General features: G+C 38.6%; 3 protein-coding genes across 5 annotated transcripts; 1 reads left to right on the top strand and 2 right to left on the bottom strand.

Moving 5' to 3' along the window:
- Positions 1-563: 563 nt before the first annotated feature.
- LOC116262052 (50S ribosomal protein L3-2, mitochondrial) lies at positions 564-6,281 on the bottom strand. Its single transcript, XM_031641068.2, has 5 exons — positions 5,759-6,281; positions 5,375-5,584; positions 3,164-3,268; positions 1,345-1,458; positions 564-1,261 (listed from the first exon to the last, which is right to left on the bottom strand). The coding sequence occupies exons 1-5, from the start codon at positions 6,095-6,097 to the stop codon at positions 1,091-1,093; spliced, it is 939 nt and encodes a 312-aa protein (XP_031496928.1). The 5' UTR covers positions 6,098-6,281; the 3' UTR covers positions 564-1,090.
- A 1,742-nt stretch (positions 6,282-8,023) lies between these two features.
- Positions 8,024-12,596, top strand: LOC116262046 (probable GTP diphosphokinase CRSH, chloroplastic). Its single transcript, XM_031641058.2, has 4 exons — positions 8,024-8,472; positions 9,164-10,096; positions 10,891-11,175; positions 12,342-12,596. Exons 1-4 carry the CDS (start codon positions 8,074-8,076, stop codon positions 12,429-12,431), a joined length of 1,707 nt encoding a protein of 568 aa, XP_031496918.1. The 5' UTR covers positions 8,024-8,073; the 3' UTR covers positions 12,432-12,596.
- A 3,756-nt stretch (positions 12,597-16,352) lies between these two features.
- On the bottom strand, positions 16,353-25,961 carry LOC116263123 (protein XAP5 CIRCADIAN TIMEKEEPER-like). 3 transcript variants are annotated; one of them, XM_050079905.1, is made up of 14 exons: positions 25,566-25,961; positions 24,805-25,082; positions 23,859-23,924; positions 23,701-23,765; positions 23,330-23,439; positions 21,292-21,364; positions 21,085-21,161; positions 20,937-20,998; positions 20,713-20,844; positions 20,571-20,624; positions 19,449-19,514; positions 19,303-19,377; positions 19,033-19,129; positions 16,353-17,692 (listed from the first exon to the last, which is right to left on the bottom strand). In XM_050079905.1, the coding sequence occupies exons 2-13, from the start codon at positions 24,973-24,975 to the stop codon at positions 19,079-19,081; spliced, it is 1,002 nt and encodes a 333-aa protein (XP_049935862.1). In that variant the 5' UTR covers positions 24,976-25,082; positions 25,566-25,961; the 3' UTR covers positions 16,353-17,692; positions 19,033-19,078. The 3 variants fall into 3 exon arrangements, with proteins under 3 accessions (XP_049935862.1, XP_031498588.1, XP_049935861.1); XM_031642728.2 differs by lacking the exon at positions 16,353-17,692 and adding an exon at positions 18,227-18,602; XM_050079904.1 differs by lacking the exon at positions 16,353-17,692 and adding an exon at positions 18,710-18,936.
- Between the last annotated feature and the right edge of the window lie 1,853 nt (positions 25,962-27,814).

Here is a 27,814-nt window from a genome sequence, read left to right as displayed (position 1 = left end):
GTTATCCTCACTTTTCTCTAAAACTTGTTGGTTGTAAAAGCAACATTTAATGGTTGTACAATCATATAAGTGTTATTACACCACAATGAAAAAAAAAAAAGACATTGGCGTGTAATATATATATACAGATAAAGAGAGAGAGAAAGAGGGAGGGAGGGGGAAGGGACGGGGACATTAATTGGCAGGCCTTATACCACTAGGTGATGGATAAAAATCAAACTGCTTAAATGCAATGGTTAATGATTATGGTTTTTTCTTGCAATCTATCCTTAGATATGATTTCAAGAATCAGTTGATGGGAAATATATATTAAGTTTATCATTTTTTAATTTCATCACATTTTATAATAAGTAAAACTGAACTATTCATATAACATCAAAATTTTGATGGTGGAGAAATCAGCGGTTTTCATATAAACAACTTAAACTAAAGCATGCATTGTATCAAATTCTGCCACAGCCCTTCAAGCAATTCCAACCATGTGTTCTGTAGTATTATAGTATTATAAGGCTTGTTGATCTCACGATATAAAAGCCAAATTTGCTTGGATGAGACATATAATCTTGAAACAATGATGACCAAGGAGCAAATTTAATCAGAACCCATCAGGATACAAATTTCCTAGCATCAAGTTCTGTCTTTTGTGCTTCAATATAAAGCATGTTCGTGCCAGACGGCTTTGGTTAGGCCACTCATCTCTTCTGAAATTCAAGTTACTGTGAGTTCAAATCTCCAAACAAAACGATAAAAGGTAACAAGTCGCACTCTGCGGCCCAAGTACACACAGCGTTTGCTACAATACAATGGGAAACAGTGAGAACTCCGTCTTGGTGGGATTATTATCAGAAATGAGACATAACAAACCTTAACTCGCAAAACTAAATACCTTTATCTCATAGGTTCCCACAATGACACATTAGAAAGGAAAGAGACCTCAAACCCGTTGTTCTCATCTCTAGCTGTAAATATGCAAAATTGGAGACCCAAAAATCTATTCCTGTGGAATAATATCTTGATGCTTTCTCTGAACTCGAGGCGATTTGGTATAGAAAGGGGTCTTTCAGTATCTGAATCATGCACACCAGCAAGACTATTCAGCCATAAATGGGTCAACATCACCAAGATCAGCTACCATGGGTTCAAGCATTGATGGATCCTCATCAGGAGGGGTGAAAAACGTCGGGAATGGAAGAATAGAGTGATCAGGTTTATTGTAAACAGCATCCTTTATGAAAACAAAGTTGCCTTCTGCACCAGGAACCTGAGGATGATACAAAATAAAACGTATGACAGAACTACTTAGCACCATAAGTTACTTCAAAATTCACATGGAGGAAAACGTACCTGGCCTCTCACCCACATCAAGTTTCTCGCGGGGTCAATTTTGTAAATCCATACGTTCTTCACAGTCCGCTGCTTCCCACCCATACGCCCTGGCATTTTCTTCCCTTTGAAAACCTGGTTTCGTATCACATTCCATGACACAAGTATGAGTGTGGAAACTAGCTAAATTGAACAGCCACCTTTGGCATGCACTCATGTCAACCATCAACTCAAGCTCTAAAAGGACAATACTCTTTAGTTCCTGAAAAATCTGATATCGATATGTGTATGCAAAGAGTATCTGAAGCAGTAAGAATTCCAAACAGTGAAGAAACAGCATAAAGAAATACCGTGGCCACTGGCCACCAAGTCCATCTAATCGTAACTGTAAGCAACGTGCATGCAGCAACCTAAATATCCACCCTACACAATTCCAGTTTATCGAACCAAATACCCACAAAATCCAGGAAAGGAGGATTTCAAGCCCTAAAATACAATGTTTGACCACATGGTGAAATAATTTATAGGTAATTCTATGTTGAATCCATCATTTACATGATCAAACAAGCAGATAGTAGATAAGAAACCCCCCCCCCCCCCCCCCAAAAAAAAAAAAAAAAATCAGCAGTAGTGAATTGAATAATGATTAGGAGGAGAGGACACATGAAGTATCTGGTACCATGGTTAGCAGCAAAGAAGATATTGATGCAAGCCTGGTTCATAAGAGAATCGTGAAATGAAACCCAGCTTAGAGGATCAACATAGGAAACATGTCAGAATACTGTTAAAAGCACGGTAATGCCAGAAGGTAACAAAGCATGCCAAAAAGATGATTCAAAACAGAATCCAGAGAAGGAAAGCCTGCAGGAAGGGGGCAGCACAAGAAGTGCAATGTATAGAACCAATATACAAGAATTAGGAGGTTTTGATGAATCCTAAGTCAACTTAAGATATTGCTGTTAACAAGTACTTGCATCGCAGAATCTACCACCTGTAAGATAAAGTAACAAATAGAAGGCCATTTTTTACTGTATAAAATGAGGCAAGTAAATCAATCAAGAAAAAAAAAAAACAGAGTACTATTTAACCCCTGGCACGCCTGATTTTAAAAGAAAGTAGTATAAACTTCTGACCAATGCAATTAACGGTGACGACAGCTGAATGATATTGTGAACCGACTATCAACTTCCACAAACATGACTGGAGAATGAGACACTGAGAATATAAACACTTTCACATTCACTGGAAACACAGGTGCCTGTTTTGTACAAAGTAGCAAGATTTGAAGCCCAATAAGGCATCAATTCAGCCTTTGACTTCAAAGCAACTTAAGAGTTAAGACATCCTTTACGTTGTCCTACATGGTCTATAAGCGAAGAACAGCCATTTCCTAGAGGCAGTGGACTCCAAATAGCTGTCCTGTAACCCACTATATATTTAGCATCTCAATTCCTCAACCAAGGCCTGAAGATTGGATCTTTGTACACATAAAATTTACTTTCTCAAAGGTAATATCAGAGCATCTATCCAGCAAAAGCTGTAAGGAAGGCATTCAAGGCATACCCTAAGGATCTTGGACAGTGGTTGCCTGTTGGTGAAGGCGGAACCAATGTGCATGGAAACTTTACCATAAACAATTGTTTCACCAAAGATTAGTGAAGATTGATGGGGGAATTTAAGGAATTTTCATTCACTACACATTTTGGCACATTTTTGTCTTAGAGCAAAAAGGCACATAAAAACTAAAAAGATGTCTGGGAATCATAAAAAATGAGTACTCAATTATTACAATTACTACAGTTGCAGAGAGATAATTTAGTCTTTCAAACATGTTACATACCTTGCCAGGAGCATCTCTTTGACCAGTAGAACCGATACTTCTATGTGACAATGATGCACCATGAGATGCAGGCATCCCAGAAAAGCCCCATCTCTTCATCCCACCCTATTGAAAAAAGACAATGCTTAGTGAAAGAATTCCTCAGTATATCATCAAAGGCAGTAACAGAAGGGGAATCAAACACGCAGTCACATGGAGAGGTGGAAAAGAAGGGAAGTGCAGTTAACCACAGAAATGAAAAGGATTCATTTCACCAGAAAATAATGTTGTCACCATCAGTTTCATGGCTGTGTCATTTTTCTAAATTATAGGACATCAGCTGGTACAAGTCGATGCATTTTTGGCCTGTGTTGGTGACTTCAAATAATTTTTTAACATTATAAATCAAAATTAATCCATTTGTATATTAGCATAAGGAGGCCCTATATCGACTGATATTTAGAAGGAATCATTTCGGACCCCTTTTATTTCATTTTCCCACCGAAACAATGTGTATAAGGCAGGTGCACACAATGATGTTTATAACCTTGACCAAGTTATAGATAAAAAGCTGCTTCAGGACATTCAAAAAGTAGAACACAAACTACTCTGGAACTTTAAACATTTTGGCCATTAACAAGCAGTTCGTAAAACCACATCAATGGAAATGATTCAAAAGACACGGCAAATAGTAGAAAAATCTCCACCACAAAAAGGCAGTGAGCTTCAGTATAGTCACATAATAGGAGCATATTGTCCAGAGATAACGAGAAACACTTACAGACCCATTGACAACAAATTGTTAGACTGAGCATTCTCACATCTGCATTTTATGCTACTGATTTTCATCCTACTTATTTTTAAAAAGTTAACACTATATCATTCAGAAAACCTAAATAAGAATTTTTTGCATCTATAGTTATTGCCTTTATCTAACAAACTACTGCCTCATATCAGATTCCACTGAATGTTGCACTTTAGTTTGGGAACATGGATATGTCTCTATAGAGGGCTCTGATATTGTTTTCTACCTGGTAGACATAAGATTGTATTCTCCATAATTGGCAAGACAGATTGACATACAGAGATAATGACCTGCCTTTGGCTAAAAATTGAAAATCAAGTTCTCATTGGGAATTTTTCTCTTGCCACAAGTTTAACTGTTACCTGTGCGGTAGGCATTCTTAATTGTACTTTTGTAGTATGTAAGGCGTAACACTTGCCAAACACTAACAACTGATCAAAAGAAAATCTTACTAACAAGCTTTACCAGCAGGATAATTAGTTTGATCGAGTATTTTTATCGACATATAAATTTACAAAGGTACCAGCATGCCAGTCCAACTTGCTTGCCATCATATTTTTCTTCTTTATCCATAGTCATAAATATCCCTGTTCTTGTCAAACCATCCCAAAATTTTTGCCATTTGAATCCATAGGACAGATTTGGCAAACCGTTGATATTTTTAAAATATCACCGAAAACAACTACGCATCAATATATAGAAATATTATCCCGAGAGATTCCAGAATAGTTTTTTCAATTATTTCACAAAATTCTTTTCATATGTTTAAGGATGTGAATTTTCATTTTATTTTCGTTGATGTTTTGAGAAAGCTCCTCCACTTGCCATTCGGATTTTAAATTCAGAATTTTTATTGGGATTCAACCACAGTTATGGCGCTTTAATACAGCAATATATATATATATATATATATATATATATATATATATATATATATATAAAATACATGTATGTATAATTTTTTGCCTCTTACCAGTTTTTGCACCATAAGAACGAACGCGCAGCACTTCCAAATTGCATACGAACTTTCCCTCCAATGCATATTAAACTTCCCACTACTTTGCAATTTATCACTCGTGTAATGGTCATAACAGCTTCTACATGCAATTATTCCACATTCTCAAGTGTCATTGGCATTAAAAAAAATGGACACGACATTGGTCCAACTACGACGGACTAGAGGGGAACACAATTCCATAGATTCGAGGAGCAGATCATTTTGACCTCACATACACATGGTTTACCCTATAACTGGATGATCTTTCAGCAACATTATCACATGCTCAAAACCTCATTATCAAGCATGTTTTAATCCACACAACAAAGGAAGAAAGAGATGAAGAATATGAATAACCATGTTTCCTGCGATATCCAGCAAAAGGATCTAAGACCAAGACAATGATAAACAAACCAATTCTTGTTAGTACCTGAAAACCTTTCCCTCTCGTGATCCCTGTTACATCGACATACTGTCCGGCAACGAAATGCCGGACAGAAATTGGAGTACCAACGGGCAGAAGAGCGTCCTCGGTCACGGGAAATTCCCTCAGCTTCCGCTTCAATGGCACGCCCTGAGCTCTAAAATGACCAATTTCTGGCTTAGTCAAATGCTTCTCCTTCTTCTGCCCCGCTCCAATCTAACTAACGTCATGACAGTAGCACCACAATGAGTTCCACCCATCCATCGAAACCACAAAAGATATGAAGAAACCAAAGTTCAAACCCACAAAACCACTGCACAAATTTCAAGCAAAATCTACCCAAAAGATCTGAAAAGGGCTCATCAATACTTTAACTATTATTCATCCCACCTGTAAGGAGGTAATCCCTTCCTTCTCCATCGTCTTAACCTGGGAGACAATGTTATCATCCAACCACAATAACGAAATGGGCACCCTCTTACCCCACTTGTCCCAAAGCGCCGTCATCCCACACTTGATGCCGATGGCTCCCGTCCTTCTCGAGCTTGGTGTCATTATCTTGGGCTTGGCTTCGATGATCCAACCACCACCATGGTCGTGATCCTCCTCTGAGAGAGCCGCTTCTGTGCTACTAGAGAAACCGGCTCTCGAAAAAGATTGGAAGGCCCGAGTGGAATCCAGAGAAAGGAACCTGAAGCGGGAAATGAGGCCTCTAGAAGCGGCCGACATGGTGATGATGGTGGCGGCGGCGATGAGTAATTGGGGAGGGAGTTAAGGGGAGGATGCCGACCAAAAGCGGGCATTACCGCGAGATGATAAAAGAATGGCGGTGCTTGACATAGCAGAAATGGCTGGGTTTAGCAGAAGGAGGGAGAGGGAGAATGCGAGAGAGGATGTCCGGTTACTGGGGCGGGTTTTTTGTAGGGTTTATCTGCCGGAACACTTCTGAATATGCCATTCTTAGCCATCAACATCTCTAGATTTCCGCTTTACTTCAAAACCTTGCTGAAAAGATGCGTTCTTCTTAGTTTTTTTTTTTTTTTTTTATGAAAAATAAGTTACTTTGTGGTTGCGCAACTACATCATATCTACATTTGTTTATCATCCTAATGAGTTTAGATAGAACTTGAATCAAAGTTTTCTCGAGAACAGCCAAATTTTCTTGAGAGCAGTCCATGAACCAATGAACCATAGCATTTGCTTGAAGAACAAACGGCCGACTTACCATATACCAATCCTTTGGATGAACAGTAACTTTTTATTGCACTAAACGAAACGCAGGATTGTGGCTGGGTTTTACATTATTAAGCAAAACATGGAGTGCTTTAATCTGCATCTCATTCACACACGAAACACAATGTGAAAAACGTCTCGTTACTTGGTCTCAAATCTAGGTGAAAATACCTCTGTCTCGAACACATCATCTGATTCGTTTTGATGCATACCATTTTTCTGTATCTTAAAATTTTGTTATCTATAAATGTAGAGTAGTAAACCAAAAGTAAATGAACAAGCTAGAAGCCTAAATTAGGGTCATCTCCAAGTCCGGCCTTTATAAAGTGGTTCAAATCCATGTTCCATTTCATAGTATTGTTATGTCATATTTGGACATGACATGCCTTTTGCGAAAAATATCATATTTGAGTTTAATTGGAAGAAAACTTAGCTTGTACTCACGAAACTTGTGATATAGACAATCACATATTTACATTGAAAAAAAAAAAATCAATTCTTGGGATACTCCTTGAATCAAATCATACTTGGTCAAATTTTGATACTTGGTCAAATTCAATGAATTTAATCAATTTTTGAGTTAGATGCATGGGGTAATAATATAATGTTACTATTCTCAAACGGCCATAATATATGAGATTTTACCATAATGATCAATTTACTTGTTTTGTTTTCTATAGGAATTTTTCCTCTTCACACCAATTTTCAGGCCACAACATCTGTGTAAATGTAATGTTTTTCAGACATTATTGTCTCCGCAGATTCAACCAACTGTTTGAATTTGGACCTACGAATCAGGATTCGATCTGAACAACTTAAAATTGGGTATTAGAATGTCCTTTTACATAGTATTTGAACATGCTTTCACTCAATCTCCATGTAATCGGCAAAGCTTGTTTGCTTTCTTCTAAATTTCTTTTTATGCTTCACGCGGTCTACAAGGGGGTCTAAAACTATTGGATTCACACCAGATTATACTACATACCAACCAAAATCTGAAAGACTATTATCAAAGCTTTCAGATCCCAACTAAAAAAAAAAAAATCAAATTACTATAACATCAGATCGATAAAAAAATTTCAGTCACATATTGCATTCAATCAAAAGTGGCAAGTAACGTGCACCTTGTATGTAGAAACTTACATTTAGATTAGACTTCAATCCAGATTCAAAATCAATCCGGCTTTAAAAAGTGATGACTTGTTGAATTTAAATCTAATTTGAAGCATGGTAGGCCTTAAATCCATTTACACCCGAATGGACCCGAAACTCTCCAACGAAAGGGGATCGTTGGCCTTTCATCGTTCTGATGAGCAGCCGAGAATCTCCGACGAGAAAAAGAGAACCAACAAGGTTTGTCCAAGTGGCAGCTCGAACACCACAATGGCAAAAGGCCACATATAAGCCAACGAGTGGTTGGTTGAGTGATTCTTATTCCACTCACTCTCTTTCTCTCAACTCCCAGTGGGTTCATGGAGTCGTCTCCCTCGCCCTTTCTCTCAACTCCCAGTGAGTTCATTTCATGGCGGAAAGTGCGGCATCCATTGCCCCATTTATGCCCACCAATGCTCTACTGCCGCAGCCGATATGGGCGGAAGCTTCCGACTGCCTGTTGTACTAATCTCGGGCCGGTTGCTGCCGGCAAAACATCAATAGTGGAGCAACCTGGAGGCAGGATGGTGGTCGAGCTGGTGGGTGCATTCAATGACTTGACGGAGAAATTCCCGGTCCTGTCAACGAGCTCCTCTCGCCTTCTCTTCAAGACCCTCAAGCGCTCCATCCCCCTGCTCCTGGAGTTGCCAGTGGCGGCGGACGGACGGCCTCCGCTCTCAAGAGCTCTTTCTGTTGCTTGCATCCTCGCTGATCTTCAGGTTATAAAAGCCTTTATTGTTTACATATATTTGTCGATTCTATTTATTATCACTGTATTTCTTTTCTAATATCTCTTCCTTCTTAGGTTCTGCATTTCACCATTTTTGTGGTTTTCCGAATCATTCCCACTCCAGTTATAGTATTTTGGTTGGAAGAATTTGCAGTTATCATTAAGGCTATTTCTTGAACAATCGTCTTACGAAGTTCTTCCCAAAAGAAAAGTTAAGCATCTTCTTTACCAAAAAAATGCGCGCGCACCACCCCCAACACACACACACACACAGGTGTACCGTACAAACAAAGATAAAATGGTGGTCTCCGGTAAAGGAACATTTCGTCAGTCAAACTCTTAAGCATTGAATTTTTGTTACTCATTAAGAAATGTTTTTCTAGATCATGAATTTTTGTGCCTGGTGCCTAACATATTTTCCCCAATATTGAAAATCAATGGTCCATAATGCTTTTTTTCGTACCATCTTTTTAGTTGCACACGGAGCCGTTGGTATTCATGTTTGATGAACCTACACAAATAACATGATCCAAGGTATAAATATAACTGAGTGAACTTTGAAGCATCAAATCCGCAAGATCTGGTTATTGAAAAACAAGATATTAAGGAGTGTACCTGTTCAATTGCCCTTACCTTTTGTTCCTTAGAGATCCTAAGTCTCTACTTCAATGTTCCTGCAGATGGATGCCGAAGTAATTTCAGCTAGCACACTGCGGGAGCTTGTAGAAGCAGGTGTAATAACCCTGGAAAGTGTGAAAAACCAAATTGGGACCGGTATTGCTCATCTGCTGCATGAATGCCTCAGAGTAAGAGATACTCCATCCAGGATAGATAACATTGATGATGATAATGGCACTATGTTAATGAAATATTGCTTGACCTACTATGATATCAGAGCAATCATCTTGGAACTTGCTTTTAGGCTTGACAAGATGAGGCACTTGGATTGCCTCCCAAGACATCAGCAGCAGATACAATCTCTTCAGATTATAACGATATATGCTCCCATGGCTCATGCTGTAGGCATTAATGCATTGTCTCTGGAACTAGAGGACCTTTCTTTCCGTTACTTATTTCCTCGTTCCTATACTTACCTTGACAGATGGTTGAGAAGCCATGAAACAGGAGGCAGACCACTAATTGATGTGTATAAGGAACAGCTGCTTCAGGCCTTGCAAGATGATCATGTGCTAAAGTGCTTGGTGGAGGATATATCAGTCCATGGTCGATTTAAGAGTCGTTTTAGCACAATGAAAAAGCTTTTGAAGGATGGCCGTCAGCGAGAGGAAGTGAATGATCTCTTAGGACTGCGAGTTATTTTAAAGCCCAAGTCTGATGGAGATGCACTCGAGAGAGGTAAAGTTGCCTGCTATAGGGCACGTGAGGTGATCCAGGCTTTATGGAGAGAAATTCCTCATAGAATGAAAGATTACATTGCAAAGCCAAAGGCAAATGGGTATCAAAGTTTACATATGGCAGTTGATGTTAGTGATGCTGGTCAGCATAAACCTTTGGTAGAAATACAGATCCGAACCACCGAAATGGATGCGCAGGCTGTTGATGGATCTGCCTCACATTCTTTATACAAAGGTGGTCTAACAAATCCAGAGGAGGTAATTTTCTCTTTGAGATGAACTAGCGATTACGTTGTTCTTTCTTGGTTTCATAGTTGTCCTGATGAAGAAGCTGCAGATTTGAACTTGTTATTTATTTCATAATCTTAATCTGGTTTAGTTAGCAGAGATTGGCTTTTGATGCGTAGTTCGTGTCAGGTGCTACTTTCTTCTCCACTTCAGTCAGCCTGTGTGACTTGTTCCTAAATAACAAAAATGATGCACTTAGATTACTACATGTATCCCTCTGTGTTGCATCATCTATGTTCATTAGTTGCAAAGGTGCTTAATTTAACTGCAAAGTATATTGCTCATAGGTCATCTGGAAAAAAATTTGAGCATGTGGGAATTTACCGATTTGTGAGGGAGAAAAACATGTGACTTTTTATTTTCATAATCATGATGTCATATTCATGTCAGCATTGTGACAATGTGTAATATGTTTCTGATGATTGATTCGTTCTTTTGCTTTTTTCTTAATTAAGAACCTATAGGCCATGCCGTTTATCTTTTCCAATATCAAGCATTGTAATCCCGTATTTCCTAAAAAAAATGTGGCCTTCCTTCTTTGGGCAATAATCTAAGAAGCGAGACTCGTAGTTTTAAGATTGGACGAACAGTTAGTTTTCTTTCTTAACATTGAAATGCTATCAGTTGTGTCATGATTTGTAGCATAGCTTCTTGCATAAGAAATTTTAAATTCTTGCCAAATCCTTTACATTTTTTATGATGTTTTGCATATCTTGATCTTTCAGAAGAATAGATGTGATGATGAATTCTCTGTTGATCTGCAGGCCAAGCGGCTCAAGGCGATTATGATGGCTGCTGCAGAACTTGCAGCTTTACGTCTTGATGATCATCCTCCAGGTCAAATGTCAGGCATCAGTGGTGATCAGAAGAACCATGTCTTCCATCTTCTTGATAAGAATGAGGACGGCAGGATCAGTAGTGAGGAGCTCAAAGAAGTGATGGAGGAGCTTGGAGCTGATAGGGAAGACGCTATGGAATTAATGCAGCTTATTGATGCAAACAATGATGGATCTTTGAGCTCTGACGAATTCGAGTTATTTCAGAGACAGGTAGATATTAACATTTTCTGACATTTCATCAGCTTCAGGCACAAAAAGTGTAAGCAGAGTGCACACACATGGACATATATCCCTTAAAGCTTATTTTATGAAATATCTCATGTTAATGTAAAACCCTTTTCCTGGGGTTTTACCCAAGATTAACCTTTAATCTGTCATTCTCGTGTAATACCAAGTCTTACACATCAAAGTCAAAATAACGTTGCCAAGATGCTTTCTGAAATCTGAATATTCATCATCATTATATTCTGTTCCAAAAGAAAATTTGTGGAATTTGCCTTGGTATATCCTTGTTCCAGAGCAGTAGAGGGAGGGGAGGGAAGCAGGATCCTTCTTCTAGGATTCTGGGACTGGGGACAAGACTTTGATAGTTCTTCAAAAACTTGGATACTGTTCCTTTTACATTCTCCAATTTACAATGTGGCCTGAGTCCATGATTAGTGGGTGAAAACAATCTGTGGTCGGTAACATGTAACCTGAGAGCTAGTTGCTCAAGATGAAAAGTTCTGGAGTTATAATTTATAAATAGGTTATATAGGGTTCAGCTTCTCATGCATCTTCATTTATCTTGAGCAGTTCATCAATCATCAATATGACAAATGAAGCTTACAGTTAATAAATGTTAGTGAATTTTTTTTTTTTTTGTGTGCTTTTTAAATGAATATTCTCTTCCTCTGGGACCACATCGCGTGGACTGTTAAACAAGCTTACACCTTCAAGGTTAGTGTCATTATATTAACGTATTAGCGTGAGCAGTTAAACACGACCCACATTGTAGATACTCATCCAAAGGCTGTGAGTACTTTTAGATAGTACATTTAGAAGTTTTCTCATTCTGGGTACGCTATACAATGGAAGTTTCAGTTTCTGCTATATGCTCAATTTAATCAGGAATTAGTTGCAACATGGATTTCTTAGTTATTTTGTACGATGTAAATTCTTTTTCCACATTTTCTTCCCATTGAATGATGCTTTTAATTTCAAGAGAGAGACAAGGTGGGGCAGTGAAATAATTGATTGTGTTGCCATATCTATCCTTATTGAGATGAACGATAGTACAACAAAATTGATCCAGTTATGCATATTTCCGTGCACACATGCACACACAAATTCTTTGTAAAATTCAGCAGCCACTAATTTATTAGTAAATTGGGCAGGTCCGGAGCATGCGTCGGTTGGAGGCTAATGGTGATCCATCTAGGAGCCTGCTTGGTGAGAAACTTCACACTGCAGAAGTCAATGGCTAGGCATGGCACGGAAATGTTGCCAGAATTTTCTGATCGCTCTCAAGCAAAGTCATATCACCTTCCCTGATCCAGTTGCATCGTGGAGTTTGGTACCACAAAGAATACTACAACTGTAACATATATGTAAATCAAAACGAGTTTTATATGATTATGTGTACATGATCCTCTCGCCTTTTCTTTAACTGTTCTTGCGCGGTTCTACCTTGATAATGTTCCACGAATGGTTGAAAAATCTCAAGTTGTACAACCGTGTGCATATGAATAACCATAAAATATTTTCAACTTTTCTAGGTTTCTTCCTTGTCCAACGCTAAATTACAGGTAATTGGCAAATTATCTCTGTCCCAACCGTGACTAACAAATCCATCCCTAACTTTTGAAGCTTTAAAATAAATCCTTTTAACCATGGTTAGCAGCATAATTTAATTGTGTTATCTGTAGCAAAGGACATCCCAAGGTTTTTCAAGGCAGTGGCACCCATAATCGCAGATCAACACTCTTCAATACCATTAGGATTACATCCCTCAGGCTCAAACTGAGGACGTGGTTAATAAGCGCCACCCAGCCTGACCGGTTATACTATTTTGGAAGAGAGAGAAGAAGAGAGAGAGAGAGAGAGAGAGAAGACAAAATGGTGAATACATGTATCACCAAGATGAACACCATTGGCCTTTGGAGAAAATCTTTTCCCACCTTATATGCTGTCTTCTTTCCGAAAGGAAAGGATAGCACTCCATCTTATCACATGTCCTTGCAACGTATTAAAGGAAATTCATTTTGGATTTTTTTTTCTTTGGATACTGATCAACAATAGTGCTTGCAGGTCAAGTACAACTGTGCTTCTGTTGTGAACTGTCATGAGAGTTCGCCTTTGTGATCATTTTTAAGCAAACCATGCAACAATTTGTCCTGGAAAGAGCGTGATTTGGTATTCTTCGATGGACAGAAGAAAAGTTACTCTCCATAAGATTTTTCTCCCTCGGAGTTTCTCTACTTTGTCTCAGTCAAATATTGGCGAAATTTTCATCGGCAAAACATGTCTGTTATTTTTGTCCTTGATGAGAACAGTCCGTTGATGAACGAAGTACTAAATACAGAGACAAGTTCTTCAAGTGACACGAGTCTCAGGTTGAATGTTCCGACGAATTCTTTGTTTTAAATATGGTTACTACTGAATGAGAAGGTCTAAAATTAATGGGACAAGTGAAACTAAAGCAAGGAAATGCTTTGTAGATCATAAATTGACTAGGAAGCCGGGTGAAAAGAGAATGCAATGAAATCAGTCTTTTATACCTTGAAGAGGCCAAAGCCCTTCCCCCTATCCCTTAAAGGTATAGGACTGCTTCAAAATCTGCATAAACTTACGGTAACTTTCTTCAATTCAAAGTAACACCTGACAATATTTGTAGTTTAAAAGAACAATGCTGGCGAGAATCAAACTGACGATCAAGCTTTCACTACCCTATGAGAACCAAGCTTTCACTACCCCATGAGTCATACGGAAAGTCCTTGGGGGCTCGGGTCCCAATGTTGTTAAAATCAGACTGAATAAATTAATTCAAATCTAAGTTGAGTGTTTTTTTTTCCTCTTCCTTTTCAATGGGGACTCGACTCTCTAGGCATAGTTTTGTTGTTGTATTAACTTTTTATGTTTCCATTTTTTCTTCTCTTTTTGTTATTTGAAAGTTTTGCTCAAGAAACCTACATTTTAAATTTTGTGGGATTTTTCAGCAAAATCCCTATATCTTTCGGTTGGCTGAGAATAGATCGCTAAAGTGAAGTATCACATCAATTGGAAAAACAAATGGGTCCCTGCATTTTCCATCTGTAACAAGGAAACTCCCATCTAATTGTAACAAGCCCCAAACGATGATTCATGAAGGCTATTGAATAAAAGATGAGGGAATCCCACTGGTGGCAGAAGCTATAATTTTTTTGTTAGGGGGGCAGAATGTTCTAAGTATCGATGTGATGTCAAGATTTTTGAATTCTTTCTACTAGGGATATACAACGAGCGAGTCCAGCTTGAGTTTAGCCAGCTCGAACTTGGCTTGACTCACATATACCTTGGCTCGAGCTCGACTCGCTTAACCAAGGCTCTAGAGCCTGAGCTCAACTCTTTTAAGCTCGTGTCCTTTAATATACATTTTATTGCTTTAAAATTTCACATTTTTATTTTAACCAATTTAAGTTTTTGAAATTACAAAAACAAGTACTAATGTTAAACAAGTCTAATTGAGCTTAACCGAATCGAGTTCATCCAACTCAAACTTGACGTTTACAAACTGGAGTTATCAGTTAAGTTCGAACTCGACTCGTTTGACTTACGAGTGAAGCTTAACCAAGCGAGTTTGTGTCAAGCCTGAGTTGGCTCCACTCGTTGAACATTCCTAATTTTTATAGAAACTTATTACATTTTTCAAAATTTTTAAAGGGACCACACTAAAATAAAAAACTTTCGCGGACGAAACGACTGTAACTCTTGCCAGAGCTGTTGCTGCTACTGATCTTTTATACCGCGAAATTTGGACTCGCAATTGAATGCATCGGCCCACTGGGGCTATGACTGCTCCAATTCTTCACCTTCATATACGTTGAGGATATCTTACATTATATGCATGAACAAAAACTAGAGAAGAAAAAACAACCAAATATCAAATCAAATGGCCCTACATCTATTCCTTGCTGGAGTTGTTTTCCATGCGTATATCTGTTATACAACGACTTTAGATTATTTTGTACAACTGCCAATCTTTGAAGATGACTTCGTTAGTCCGGACATTGGAGCAGGTATTGTTCTGCCGAAATAATATGGCAATTTGGTATGATATACTATTGTTTAAAAGTTAGAACAATTCAGACTTCATGAGAAGTCTTAATTGTAAGACCAATCTCACTTTGAAACAAAATACGCTACAATTTTGGATATAATAAAGGCTTTTTCTCTGTGTTAATGACTTTGTAGGAAAAATTAAAGGCATAATATTATTCAGGAAGATGGGTGAGTTTCAAGTTGGAACATTGAGGCAACGAATTCTTGCATTAATTGAACGTACAAACCTTGGAAAAGGAACATAATTTTATCATCATCCTCCGAGAAAATTTGTCTCGCTACCAGAAATTTCGAGGCGTCAAATCGCCAGTCAAGCCAAAGAGACCAAGTTGTCATGTGGAAAATCTTTCTATCCGACAAATCAACGAAAGTTTAGAATAAGAAACTAAAGAGCAAAAAGCAAAAGGAGGGCAGCCATGGAAGAGCTAGCCTAGACCTTGCAGCTGGCTCTGAGTTTTCAGCAGAGAAAATCAATCAGAATTCAGACCTAATCTTGTACGGGATGCAATCTTGTCGGCAATGCCGAATCTACCCCTATACGTCCACACCTAATTGGTAAATGATGATGATGACGATTGTACTAAGAGTCTTTAGATATTGCTTTCAGCCTTTTCACCTTAGGAGTGGAGAATATATGGCTAACGAGCAGTCATTTTCTGTCTTGGTTTTCAACTCGAAAAGGAAACAGGGCATTTCATTATTTTAACAATGACCATGAAAGAAGATTGATGGGGAAGAAAGGAGATTGATGGAGAAGGAGAAGAAAGAAACAAACACAACCACTCCCCATATAAGTCTTCCTGTTGGAAGCAGATCTGGAGTTCAATACCTGGTAGTGGGTGTTCCCTTCTACCATGCAAAAGTAAATTAAAATGTGTGCCAGACGAGTTCTTGTGAGGTTTCAGATTCAGATTGTTAAAGGCAGACATTAAGGGGTTGTGACACTCCTATGAATCTGCCCCAAATACCCTAAATCAAACTATGGTGGCACTTGTCTACTCATTAGATACTTCCAATTCATAATAGTTGGGTTGTCCCTGCCATTTCCCACTATGAATGAAACTTACATTCTGCAAACGACAACAACAAAAAAAAAAACTCAGCAAAATAGCTTTTTGGTCCAATGATATAGGAAGTTTGACTTACAATATTTTAGGTTGGAGGTGGGTAAGAATCCAATACTTGATGCGCGTTCCTTTGACATAATTCTGTAACGTTTCTGCCTACCTCCAGCTTACATATAAGAAGAAACAGAAAGGCACTTTGGACCTTCATCTTATAGAAATCTCTTTTACTTTTCGAGTAAACGAGAATGCTATATTGGTGTCGAACCACTAAACTCTTTTCGAGAATAACGTTATCATTTAATTAGAGCTAGAAAGGGTGTTGTTGAACCTTTCTTTGCTGCAGAATAACGATTTCTTTTATAGAGCATGGTACTGGGAAGGGTGGAGAACCTTTCTTCAATGCAATGTCTTCAGCAATCCCCATATGGTTGTTCTGGGATTCAGGTTGTCTTCCACTATGGCACTGGACGTCCATGTCAGACATGAAAGCCATATTGCAGATCTTAATAGAAAACTTGCGGAGGACAAAGAGGAAACAGGGAAAAAGGGACTAAGATATATTTTCCGTGGAAAAGATCTCTGCTGCAACACCTTTCTTCAGTAAGACGCAATCACGAGGTAAAAGCCACCAAGCATCAAAAGGCCATTTCACAAGTAGAGCGATCGAAGGTGCTCCCGAATTATTACACTCTGCCGCAGCTGCTGTAGCCAGAAGCTGATAAGTTTTATTCGTTCACATGTGAGATTGGTCGATCTTCGTGACCATTGGTTGGTTGTGGATCACCAACAGTTCCTTTTTCATGTAGGGACAGACAACTCTGTTAATTAAACGTGCAAAATGTAACTGCTACGCTGTTGAAGGCTTGTGGAATTTCAGCCAAGAAAATTTTTCTTGATCACAAAAGAGGCTGGAAGGGATGAGTTCTTCCAGCACCTGAAAATGTGCACACTGCAGACAAATATATTGATGCATATCCTGTTTCTGGTCTTCTTTCCTGCCTGACATTCCCAATTCCTTCCTGCTACTTCCCTTTTTTCATACGTGCCATTTCTGTTATTTTTCCTTTGTAAAACTGACAGAATCAAGACATTATAGATGTGGCTTTTCAATTGCCACCTATTGTTCTTGTACAATACAGTACGAGCTTCGTAAGATGGTTGTTTTTTCTTCTTGTTGGGGCTGACGCAGGATCAAGCAAATAGGAGGCCTTCTATTTTGAAAAAGCATCAAGTGGACTGTATAAACTAGCGCGTTACCGCTACAAGGATATGTGATGAGGATAAGACGGGTTGAAGATTAGATAGACCTCTTCTCCTGGTATGAATGCAGATTGCTGATGCTTTATTTTTCCTGCAATAGACTGTGGCTTCACATATTCAAACTTTTGGGAACTATCTAATCATTCCCTTCGTTGAAGCTTGAAATTTTGAAGATATAACATCTTCTGACATGCTAGAAAATTTTGGTACTTACTCATCGACTATCGTTTTTTCAGTATACCACGAGAGTTGATCTGGATCAGATCGGACGTGGCCTGACTTTTTCTTCATCTGGATTGGAATCCATGATGCAACTAATTCCATGGAAGGGATTTGATAGAGGAAATAAACAGATTTATATTACTAAGAGTAGGGCATAGTTTGCTGGCCTAGGAAGAAAAGTATTTTATCCTATTGTCCAGCCCAAGCTTCCACCCATTCTCTCATCCCCCAAAAATTTTTTCCTCCTCTTTATGTTTCAACTTACATATCAATGTTCTTGCTTTTACAACATAAAAAGTTGACACCCTTAAAATTAAAAAGGTATCAATGTTCTTGCTTTTACAACATAAAAAGTTGACACCCTTAAAATTAAAAAGGAGTAACAACCCCTCAGAGATATATGACAATTTATCTTCTAAATTTTAAGTAACAATAATAATATTTCCTTTATACGATAACAAGTTGAGGCTAGACCAAATATTACCTACTTATTAAGAACCCTAGGAGAAAACTATGTGAAACTATTTGCTCAATGGGATTGCTCTGCGCTAAGGGAGGTAATTTAACCAGGGATCTGAATGGTTCTAAAATGGGTTTAGTGTCTTGGTATTTTTTGTATTGCCAAATTCCATTCGTCTTTGTATTATTCAAGCATCTGGTTGATCCAAATTCAAGACAAGCCACTAGGGCACAATATTATTACATCCACTGGGGCAGAAAAACAAGGTCTACAAAAAATTCAGTGTGGCAAAGGGCAACTGCAATTCCTACAGAGGTGCCAATAGATTCCTACAATTCATTAGAAGAAAAGAGGTTGGAGAGGTACATTGCAATGGGAGAGCCAGGAAATTTTGGCTATAATATTTAAATTTTAAACTTTAAAGGGCACGAACATATAAATAAAGAGATACTAATATATAAATAAAGCAGTTCGTGTGGCCTGGTGTTGGAAATTCAGGAAATAGAAAAATGCAGATCCCATGCGTCTAGGAAAACATATAAAAATTAAACTTCGCAGATTACTTCTGCGCTGCTCCCATGTCCAGGACTCCAGATAATGCGAAACGATAAAAGAACTTCCTCCGAATTAGAAAGGAAGGAAAGCAAGCACGCGAGGCATCTCCTACGTAGGCCAGGAGGATACACTGCTAAACACTTACTATTTCATCTAGGTAATCCAAAATACAGAAAAAGAGAAATACTGAATTTCAGAAGATACCCTCATCATGAAAGATGAAAAAGGATGCCACGGATGAAGCCCATACTCAATCCCCATGAATGGTATAGCGTACCCATTTCTTCGTCGGATCATATATCTGGGAAGTGCACAGCATCGAACACAGATACAGTTGGAATCATGAGATGCACTTTTTCTTACAAATTCCAAACAGAGACAAGAAACGACATTTCCACTTTTTTTGGCCTTCTAGCTTTCAAAATTCAATGAAATATAAATCGAAAAATGCAAATTCCAAGTTCATGAGCATACCTCCCATCTTGAAGCAGGAAAAATATGTTTGTTCTTCTCATACCAGTGCCGTTCGACCACTTTTCCTGCATGAGACTGGAGAAAACGCTTTAAGAATGAAGCCGAGAGCAATAAAAAAATTCAGCATGATAGGATGGATTGTGCACCTCATCCTTCTCTATGGTTGCATCCGCAATTGTTCTAACGTCTTCATGAACATCAAAATGAAACAGCTGCAAAAGATGATAACTATTAAATCTTTCAAGGACCAATACTGGCAATACTCTTGGTGCATTAGGGGTGGGGGAAGAGAGAGAGAGGGAAAAGTGCATGTAACGTATTGGACAAGTATTTCAGAAACTGGGAATGTCTAATGAACGAAATCAATGCATTTCAACTTTACAGGCCAAGTACGGGTATGATAAATCATGGATAATTCAACTGAAGGCATGTTTTCAAGGACCAATACTGGCAATACTCTTGGTGCATTAGGGGTGGGGGAAGAGAGAGAGAGAGAGAGAGAGAGAGAGAGAGAGAGCAATGCATGTAACGTATTGGACAACAGGACAAGTATTTCAGAAATTGGGAATGTGTAATGAACGAAATCAATGCATTTCAACTTTACAGGCCAAGCACGGGCATGATAAATCATGGATCATTCAACTGAAGGCATGTTTTCAAAAATTGTGTGTGTAAAATCCCCCACCCATAATCGATTCCTTCCTCTTTCTATTCCTGCTTAAAGATAACCCTCCAATAGGTTCTCATTAGTTGATTGTTTTTTTAATGCTTTCGGGATTTTTGTTGACAAAACAATACAATCATACAGTACATGCACCACAGAAACCAATCAGAGAAGCAAGTCTAAGATCATAATCAAGTTTGAAGGATATTCAATGCACATTCATGAAGGCAATAGCAACAGTAGTAAAAACATCTAAGGAGACGTTTTGGCAACAGGAACACTAACATAATGTTTGGATGAATCTGTCCCAAAGATTGGGGCAGATTCATGAAACACAAAAAACAAGGTTACATGAATCTGCCTAAATTTTTGCGATAAATTTCATGGAACAATGGAACACTGTGTTAGTGTTCCTATTGCCAAATGCCTCCTAAAGAAATAACAAAGGATCACTTATTCTTCACATAAATTGTATCCACTAAATGGAACATTTCATGAGACAAAAAACAGAAGTCCATGATTTCCTTAAAAGATATTCCAGAATCATTGTACTTCAGCTGAAAAACTACACTAGGCATCCAAAGAAAAGATTAGGCATACATACTGGTCCACTCTTGCCTCTTGCCTTGTTGATGATTAGCTCATAGAAACTATGTTGCTGATGCCAAATACACAAGAAAGCAACATTAAGTCTTGCCACCAAATGTAAGGATGACACTGATAGATTCATGGTATCAAGGACTCACATGGGGGATAATTAGATCCTCTTTTACGTACAGGAGATTCTCAACGGATGTTGTTCTAATCTCCCTGAATTCAGGTGCAAGTTGTTGCTGAACGGCCCGTAGAAATTCTCCAATGGAGTCACCCTTCCGAACCTGAAAACCACAACTTTTAGTACCATTAGCCATATGCTAAAAATATTTCTTTGTCATGCTGCTGGACAATGAAGAGCAAGGAATTCACTAGCCTGTATAACTCTCCTATGACCAGCTCCATCCCAATAGCTGTATGTGATTTCAAGTGGTTCATCTAAAAATCCACCAAAGCATGAATAAGGACAAGCATCCATAAAACTCGTTTAGGAATCAAAGCAACAACTTTGGATTAAGCTATACTTCGGATCTGCTCCTGTTCACGAAGCCACTGCTTACGCAATCTTTCACGTTCAGCTTGTTCCTCAGCTTCCCTCTCACTGAAGTATCATCCTCGGCACTCCTAAGCCAATAGATTAAATCCCAAAAGAGGGGAATTGGAGGCAAGAGAGAATTTCCTTCCCTCCACATCTTCAACAAAAACAACAGAAGAAAATATAAACACAATACCTGTCAGGCAAAAAGCTAGTCTCGACTGTAGGATCCTTGCCAAGTTTTCCATGTCTTTTATATTCTTTACCTTCTGTTTTAGCAGTAAATAGTGTAAGCCAAGACAGGAGCAAAAAATTACGCCAAGCCAATGATCTTAACACATGGCAAAGGTCTCACAACAGATAAAGAGGCCTATTGGTTAATAACTCACCGCTATTTTCAGTCATTGAAAAACGCCATTAAAACATAACTCATTCATGTGACTTATAGGAAACAATTTTATACCATTACAATGCATACTCGCATACAAAGACATGCGCATGTGCATTGCTTCAAGCAATCATGAAAGTGCAAATAAAGTTAGCAGCTCCACAGCTCTAATCATTGACAAGCTACCACTGAGGCTCCGCCATTTATCTGAAAAGATGTTCCCATGCTCTAAACATTATTTGACATGAGCCTCCACTACCCATATATATTACAAGCTAAGATTTTCAAGGCGGCAGGATATATTAGACGGCTAGACCATGCACTATTGTGGGGGAATAACCAATAGACGTTCTAAGTCATTCTGTTGCCCAGCACCATTATACATACTATCTTATGGTGTAGCTCTATACATGCCCAAGTTTTGATGCTTCGCATATTGGCCTCATGAATGCAGCTTGAAGACAGCTGCACACTGCAGCCTAAGCTAAGGCTAGTATCTCAATGGAAATTACACCCAAAGTCCAAATTCCAACTGCCAAAACATAAGGACATGACTTGCTCAGATTCAGCTACGGCACAGGATATACAAAATCTGATTAATCAGACCTTTCACTAATGAGATTATGGTAGTCAGATTGAAATAATTACAAAAAGGATCCAAATCTGACTGATTGTATGGCACAGGCTTCCAATTCGAATCTGACAGAACATTAAAATTTTATTTCTCAAAGTCTGGTATTTGTTTCGCACTTGAGCTTATAGCTAGACTTCAACTTTGAATTTTGAAAGTGGTACATACAAAAAAGCGAACCAACCAGTTTGCCAAAACCTGATATTGCATTTAATCCACTTCCACTTTTTCTTCTGGAAAAAATTGAAATTCTGTACTGCTCAGACACATATTTTGCACTACAAAGGCATCAACATGTCATAAAGATCGGAATCAACTGAATTGGAATTTGGAACCTATGTGACATGGGTACGCCATTTTTGCCCATGTACCCATGTCGGTACGTGGCTACAGTGACATGGGTACGGGGAACAGCTGGGATGGCTGCATTTTAAAACATTTAAAATTATATTTTCAAACATAACTTTTTCTTTAATTTTTTATTTTTCCCTTCCTTTATATTTCCCTTCCACTAAGATTCTATATTTCCCACACATTTTTCTTTAATTTTGAGTTTTTTTGTAGATTATAAGACTATTAATGTTTTTTTTCATTTTATCATTTTTAATAATATAAAATTTGCCGTACCCAAGCACACACAATTTTCAAAAGTGCTGTGTCCGAACCCGTTACGTACCCACACCCATGTGATATTGATTGGAACAAGAAATCTGTCCTAATTCCATCTGGATCCTCAAAAACAATATGAAAAAAAAGGCTGGTGCAAAATCTAACAAAACATGACATATATTATATCCCTAATAGAACAGGCCCATTTCTTTCATGCATAAATTTCAGAAATATACATTTTCAGAAACATCGTTATGTGCCTTATATAAGGAATCACAAAAAAAAAAAAAAAAATGCTACGAAAAAGGACTGAAACAAGAAGCCAATATCCTGATGTCCAGATAAGGAAGGATTCAGCACACTAACTACTAAGAAAAAAAATTGAATGGAGTGAACTATATTTTGACATGGCTCAACAATTATAAAAAGCTACAGAATGATGCTCTTAAGGATGCCACTAACAACCCAAGAAAATGCCACTAGTCCACCTGTGCAATGTCGCGAAAACATTCAGCTTGCATAATGTTTTTTTACATGTGTAATAAGTAGCATCTACATAATCAACCTGAAAATAAAATGGTTGAGTTTCAGCTGATGGAAACATACCAGCTTCTTCTTCGTCTTCACTTCCATTGTCAATGTCATCAGTAAATGAAAGACGTGGATTCCCTTTTACCCTCCTCTTCTTCCTCTTTTGCATTTGAAGCTCTTCTTCTCTGTGTGAATATCTTAAGAATTAAGTAGATTTTGAAAGCACTGAAAGTTTGAAACCATAATCAGGATAGTTATTCTGGAAAAACTATAACCAAATGTTTCCTTAATTTGCGTAAGAAATTGCCTTCTTGGTGCTCTAAGGTAAAAGGCAATTGTACTCAGATCTTGCCCATCGTTGCTTAAGGAAAAGACAACACCTAGACATCCCAAATGTTATGGATTATGATTATAAGACATACAGAAACAAATAAAATTGCTCTTACTCTTGCTGCAGCTTCTGAAGTTTTTCTTTCTCTTCTTCCTCAATTTTATTTCGAATGTTAACCCTCTGAAAAAACGTACATAATCATCAAAGATGCATAAAACTGAAATCAACACAAATTAAAGATAATATATTCTTTTTTAAAAAAAAATCACCTACCTTCTCAACATACTGCTCCCTGGTAACGAGTCCAACAGTTTCCTTTTTGAAGGCAGTCTCAAGTATCTGCCAACCAAAACAAGTTAGCAAAGCCAAAGTATCAACCAACCGCAATTAATCAAGTTAGCAAAGCCCCAGGTGTCTGCCAACCACAATCAGTCTAGCTAGTAAAACCCCAGATATCTGCCAACCACAACTCAAACAAGTTAATAAAAAACCCAAGTATCTGCGTTGGCAAACCATTTTAAACGTAACAAGGGCTATTGGAAAGGTTGTTTGCAGTTTGGGTGACAAATTTTCGTTGCTTATCAATACGGTGATGAAGTGGGCAAGGGTTATAACCCACCAGCAACCGCATTCAAGAGAATATAAGGGAAAAAAAATTAATAGGTTACCACATCCGAAAGTGACATGAAAGCTCCATCTCAGATTCACACTGTTGACAAGCGCTGTGTCGAAACACGAGCGAGCAAACCCTCATCTAAGTCCGGATGAAATAGGGGAAGCTTTTTCTTGAATAAAAGTGACAGACATGAACCTGTAGTTCGTTCACCAACTACAACACGCAAAAAAGGACCGAACTTCCTTCAAGCGAAAAAGAGAGAAAAAAAAAAACTTCAGAAACCCTAATCGCAAAGACAAACTCGGCGGCGATAAGAAGAGGATCCCAAAAAAGGGGACAGAACGTGAAATTTGAGCCTGCTGAACGCCAAAACTATATATCTGAAACCTCTGATTCTCCAGAAATAAGGTGAAATGATCAAACAAAAAAGCGACACCTCCATCGATTCTAGATATCATCAAAATCGACAAAATTTCGTTGATCAATACGTCCAGCAAACATTATAATTTCAAAAGCAGACACAAGACCTAATCTCAACACCTAATTAACATCCTAGTCCAAATAGATAGAGACGAAGAGGAGGAGGGTCGGGACTACGCTCACCTCCGAGGTTCCGGAGCCAAACTGGAGAAGGCCGGTCTGGCCGCCGGAGGAGGCAGACTTGTTCTTGAGCTCCTGTATCTTCCTCCTCTCGGCCTCCCTCTGCTTCTCCAACCTCCGTATCCTCACCGCGTCCTGCGCCGTGCCCACGTACCCATCGCCCATTCCCGCCATCTCTCCCCCTTCGTTCTCTTTTCTCGCTCTCCCCTCTTCCCTCCAAACCAGCAAGCTTTTCCAAGTTCACTGTCTTATACGAGTTTGTTGGTTGTCTTCTATGCCACCTGGTTATTTGGCCAACGGCTTATTTTTGTGATGATACCCAAGTCATCATACTTATGGGAGCTTAAATAAAAAGTACTTCAATCTTACTGCCCATTACTAATCCTCAGTCAGGAAGCACAACAGAATACATATCCACTTCAACAGCAGATCAACTTGACCATATTCTCCAAATTCATCGAAAAGAATCACAATAGGAAGACAAAAGCAAACGAACACCCAACTCAGGAAAAATCGAATCCACTTCAACAGCAGATCAACTTGACCATATTCTCCAAATTCATCGCAAAGAATCATAATAGGAAGACAAAAGCAAACGAGCACCCAACTCAGGAAAAATCGAAACAACAGGCATGCTTAATACATTCACAAAAAGGAAAAAATGTTTTAAACACTAATCCGAACCATGGAAAGGACGAAGCCAAATTTCCTATTGTAAAACAAGTAATCCAACTGTTACCAGTGAATGAGAAATCGCCATATACCTGAGTAAAGGAGCAGCCAAGAGGGAAGAAGAGAAATTTCCTGTTGAAGATGGTGCCTGAAGTCCTGCGTGTGAAGAAAGAGAGAGCGAGAGAGGAGAGGAACGACAGAGCGAGAGAGCAAGAGAGGAGAGGAACGAAAGACCGAGAGAGGAGAGGGGAAGAGGCGACGGAGGGGAAAGAGGAGAGAAAACGAGAGAGGAGAGGGGAAGAGGCGACGGAGGGGAAAGAGGAGAGAAAACGAGAGAGGAGAGGGGAGAGCGAGAGAGGAGAGGCTCTGACAGAGGAGAGGAACGAGAGAGGAGGAGAGGGGAAGAGGCGACGGAAGGGACTGTTCAAGCACCCGACTTAATGATCAAATTCGAAAGGGGTAGAAAACTTGGTTTTGGCTGAAAATTTGAGCGTATACGTATGACAGTTTTTTTCCTCTGTTTTCTACAATTTGTATCTGTTGTTGATATACAATCAGAATCATATTGATGATGTCTGCATGAAAGAATGAGTTGTTGATTCCGCTTGCATTACATGTATAGGATGGACGTCATATTTGAAATTGTTTCTTTTAGGTCTTTGCTCCTGAAGTGGGTAATTTTGTATTTCACAATGAAAAGCTGAATCGTTTCTTGTCTTCTGTTTCAGAATAATGAACAGTTTGATAAGATAATGTGTGAATTACAATTAGTTGTCTTGGGCAAAGGGTAGAATTTCATTGTTTGTATATTGCATGCTAAAGATAGAACTGTTTAAGAATTCTTGGTTGCAATAGCCCTCAGCTTGTGTTATGCAATTGCGGAAATGGTTGTCCAAGGAAGGATTGAGATAATCCAGCTTACTTTAAATTTATTTTCCTGAGAGCTATTTGAAATCGATGATGTGATCTTGTTGTGCCTTGCAGGTGTGTGATATGCCGTTTAGATTATGAACCAGGTGATCGGCTCATTATTCTTTCGTGCAAGCATACATATCATTCATTCGAAATGTATAAATAATTGGCTTCAAATAAACAAGATATGCATTACACCTTTGGGGAGGATGGTTTTTAAGTCTGGGCACTGGGTCGGACTGCCAGCGAGTACCAGTATCCTGCTGACTCGGGCCCGGAAAAAAGGACACCCGGCCCCGGTGGACCCGATAAGCCCGGATGGCCCCGGGTGGATCCGATAAGCCATTCTGTTGCCCGGCACCATCATATATAGTTATATACTATCTTATGGTGTAGCTCTATCTATACTTGCCCAAGTTTTGATGCTTCGCATATTGGCCTGATGAATACAGCTTGAAGACAGCTGCACACTGCAGCCTAAGCTGAGGCTAGTATCTCAAAGGCAATTACACCCAAAGTCCAAATTCCGACTGCCAAAACATAAGGACATGACTTGCTCAGATTCAGCTACGGCACAGGATATACAAAATCTGATTAATCAGACCTTTCACTAATGAGATATAGATTTGGTAGAAATACAGATTCGAACCACCGAAATGGATGCGCAGGCTGTAGATGGATCTGCGTCACGTTCTTTATACAAAGGTGGTCCTATTTGAGATGAACAAGCGATTATTTTGTTCTTTCTTGGTTTCAGAGTTGCTGTCCTGATGAAGAAGCTACGAAATTTGAACTTGTTATTTATTTCATAATCCTAATCTGGTTTAGTTAGCAGAGGTTGGCTTTTGATCCGTGGTTCATGTCAGGTGCTACTTGCTTCTCCACTTCAGTCAGCCTGTGTGACTTATTCCTAAATAACAAAATGATGCACATAATAACTACACGTATCCATCGATGTTGCATCGTGTATGTTCATTAGTTGCAGAGTTGCTTAGTTTTTAACTGGAAAGTATATTACTCATAGGCCATCTGTAAAAAAATTTGAGCATGTGGGAATTTACTGATTTGAGAAGGAGAAAAACATGACTTCTTTTCATAATCGTGATGTCATATTCATGTCAACATTGTGACAATGTGCAATATATTTCTGATGATTGATTAGTTCTTTTGCTTTCTGCTTAATCAAGAACCTATAAGCCATACCGTTTACCTTTTCTAATATCAAGCACTGTAATCCCGTATTTCCTACAAAAAATGTGGCCTTCCTTCTTTGGGCAATAATCTAAGAAGCAAAACTCGTATTTTTAAGATGGGACGAACAGTTAGTTTTCTTTCTTAACATTGAAATGCTATCAGTTGTGTCATGATTTGTAGCGTAGCATCTTGCATAAGAAATTTTAAAGTCTTGCCAAATCCTTTACATTTTTTA

This window comes from Nymphaea colorata, chromosome 10 (genome assembly GCF_008831285.2).
Source record: "Nymphaea colorata isolate Beijing-Zhang1983 chromosome 10, ASM883128v2, whole genome shotgun sequence".
Classification (NCBI taxonomy): domain Eukaryota; kingdom Viridiplantae; phylum Streptophyta; class Magnoliopsida; order Nymphaeales; family Nymphaeaceae; genus Nymphaea; species Nymphaea colorata.
This window is presented reverse-complemented; position numbering and strand designations above follow the sequence as displayed.

Coding starts and splice junctions, on each gene's coding strand:
- LOC116262052 (XM_031641068.2), bottom strand. CDS start 6,097: ATGTCGGCCGCTTCTAGAGGCCTCATTTCCCGCTTCAGGTTCCTTTCT. Junction 3,269..5,374: donor CGAGAGGGAAAGGTTTTCAG/GTACTAACAAGA, acceptor TTTTTTCAATAG/GGTGGGATGAAGAGATGGGG. Junction 1,459..3,163: donor AAAGAGATGCTCCTGGCAAG/GTATGTAACATG, acceptor ATACGAAACCAG/GTTTTCAAAGGGAAGAAAAT.
- LOC116262046 (XM_031641058.2), top strand. CDS start 8,074: ATGGAGTCGTCTCCCTCGCCCTTTCTCTCAACTCCCAGTGAGTTCATT. Junction 8,473..9,163: donor GCATCCTCGCTGATCTTCAG/GTTATAAAAGCC, acceptor ATGTTCCTGCAG/ATGGATGCCGAAGTAATTTC. Junction 11,176..12,341: donor TCGAGTTATTTCAGAGACAG/GTAGATATTAAC, acceptor TAAATTGGGCAG/GTCCGGAGCATGCGTCGGTT.
- LOC116263123 (XM_050079905.1), bottom strand. CDS start 24,975: ATGGCGGGAATGGGCGATGGGTACGTGGGCACGGCGCAGGACGCGGTG. Junction 20,999..21,084: donor TGAACAGGAGCAGATCCGAA/GTATAGCTTAAT, acceptor GTGGATTTTTAG/ATGAACCACTTGAAATCACA. Junction 20,845..20,936: donor GTCATAGGAGAGTTATACAG/GCTAGTGAATTC, acceptor TGTGGTTTTCAG/GTTCGGAAGGGTGACTCCAT.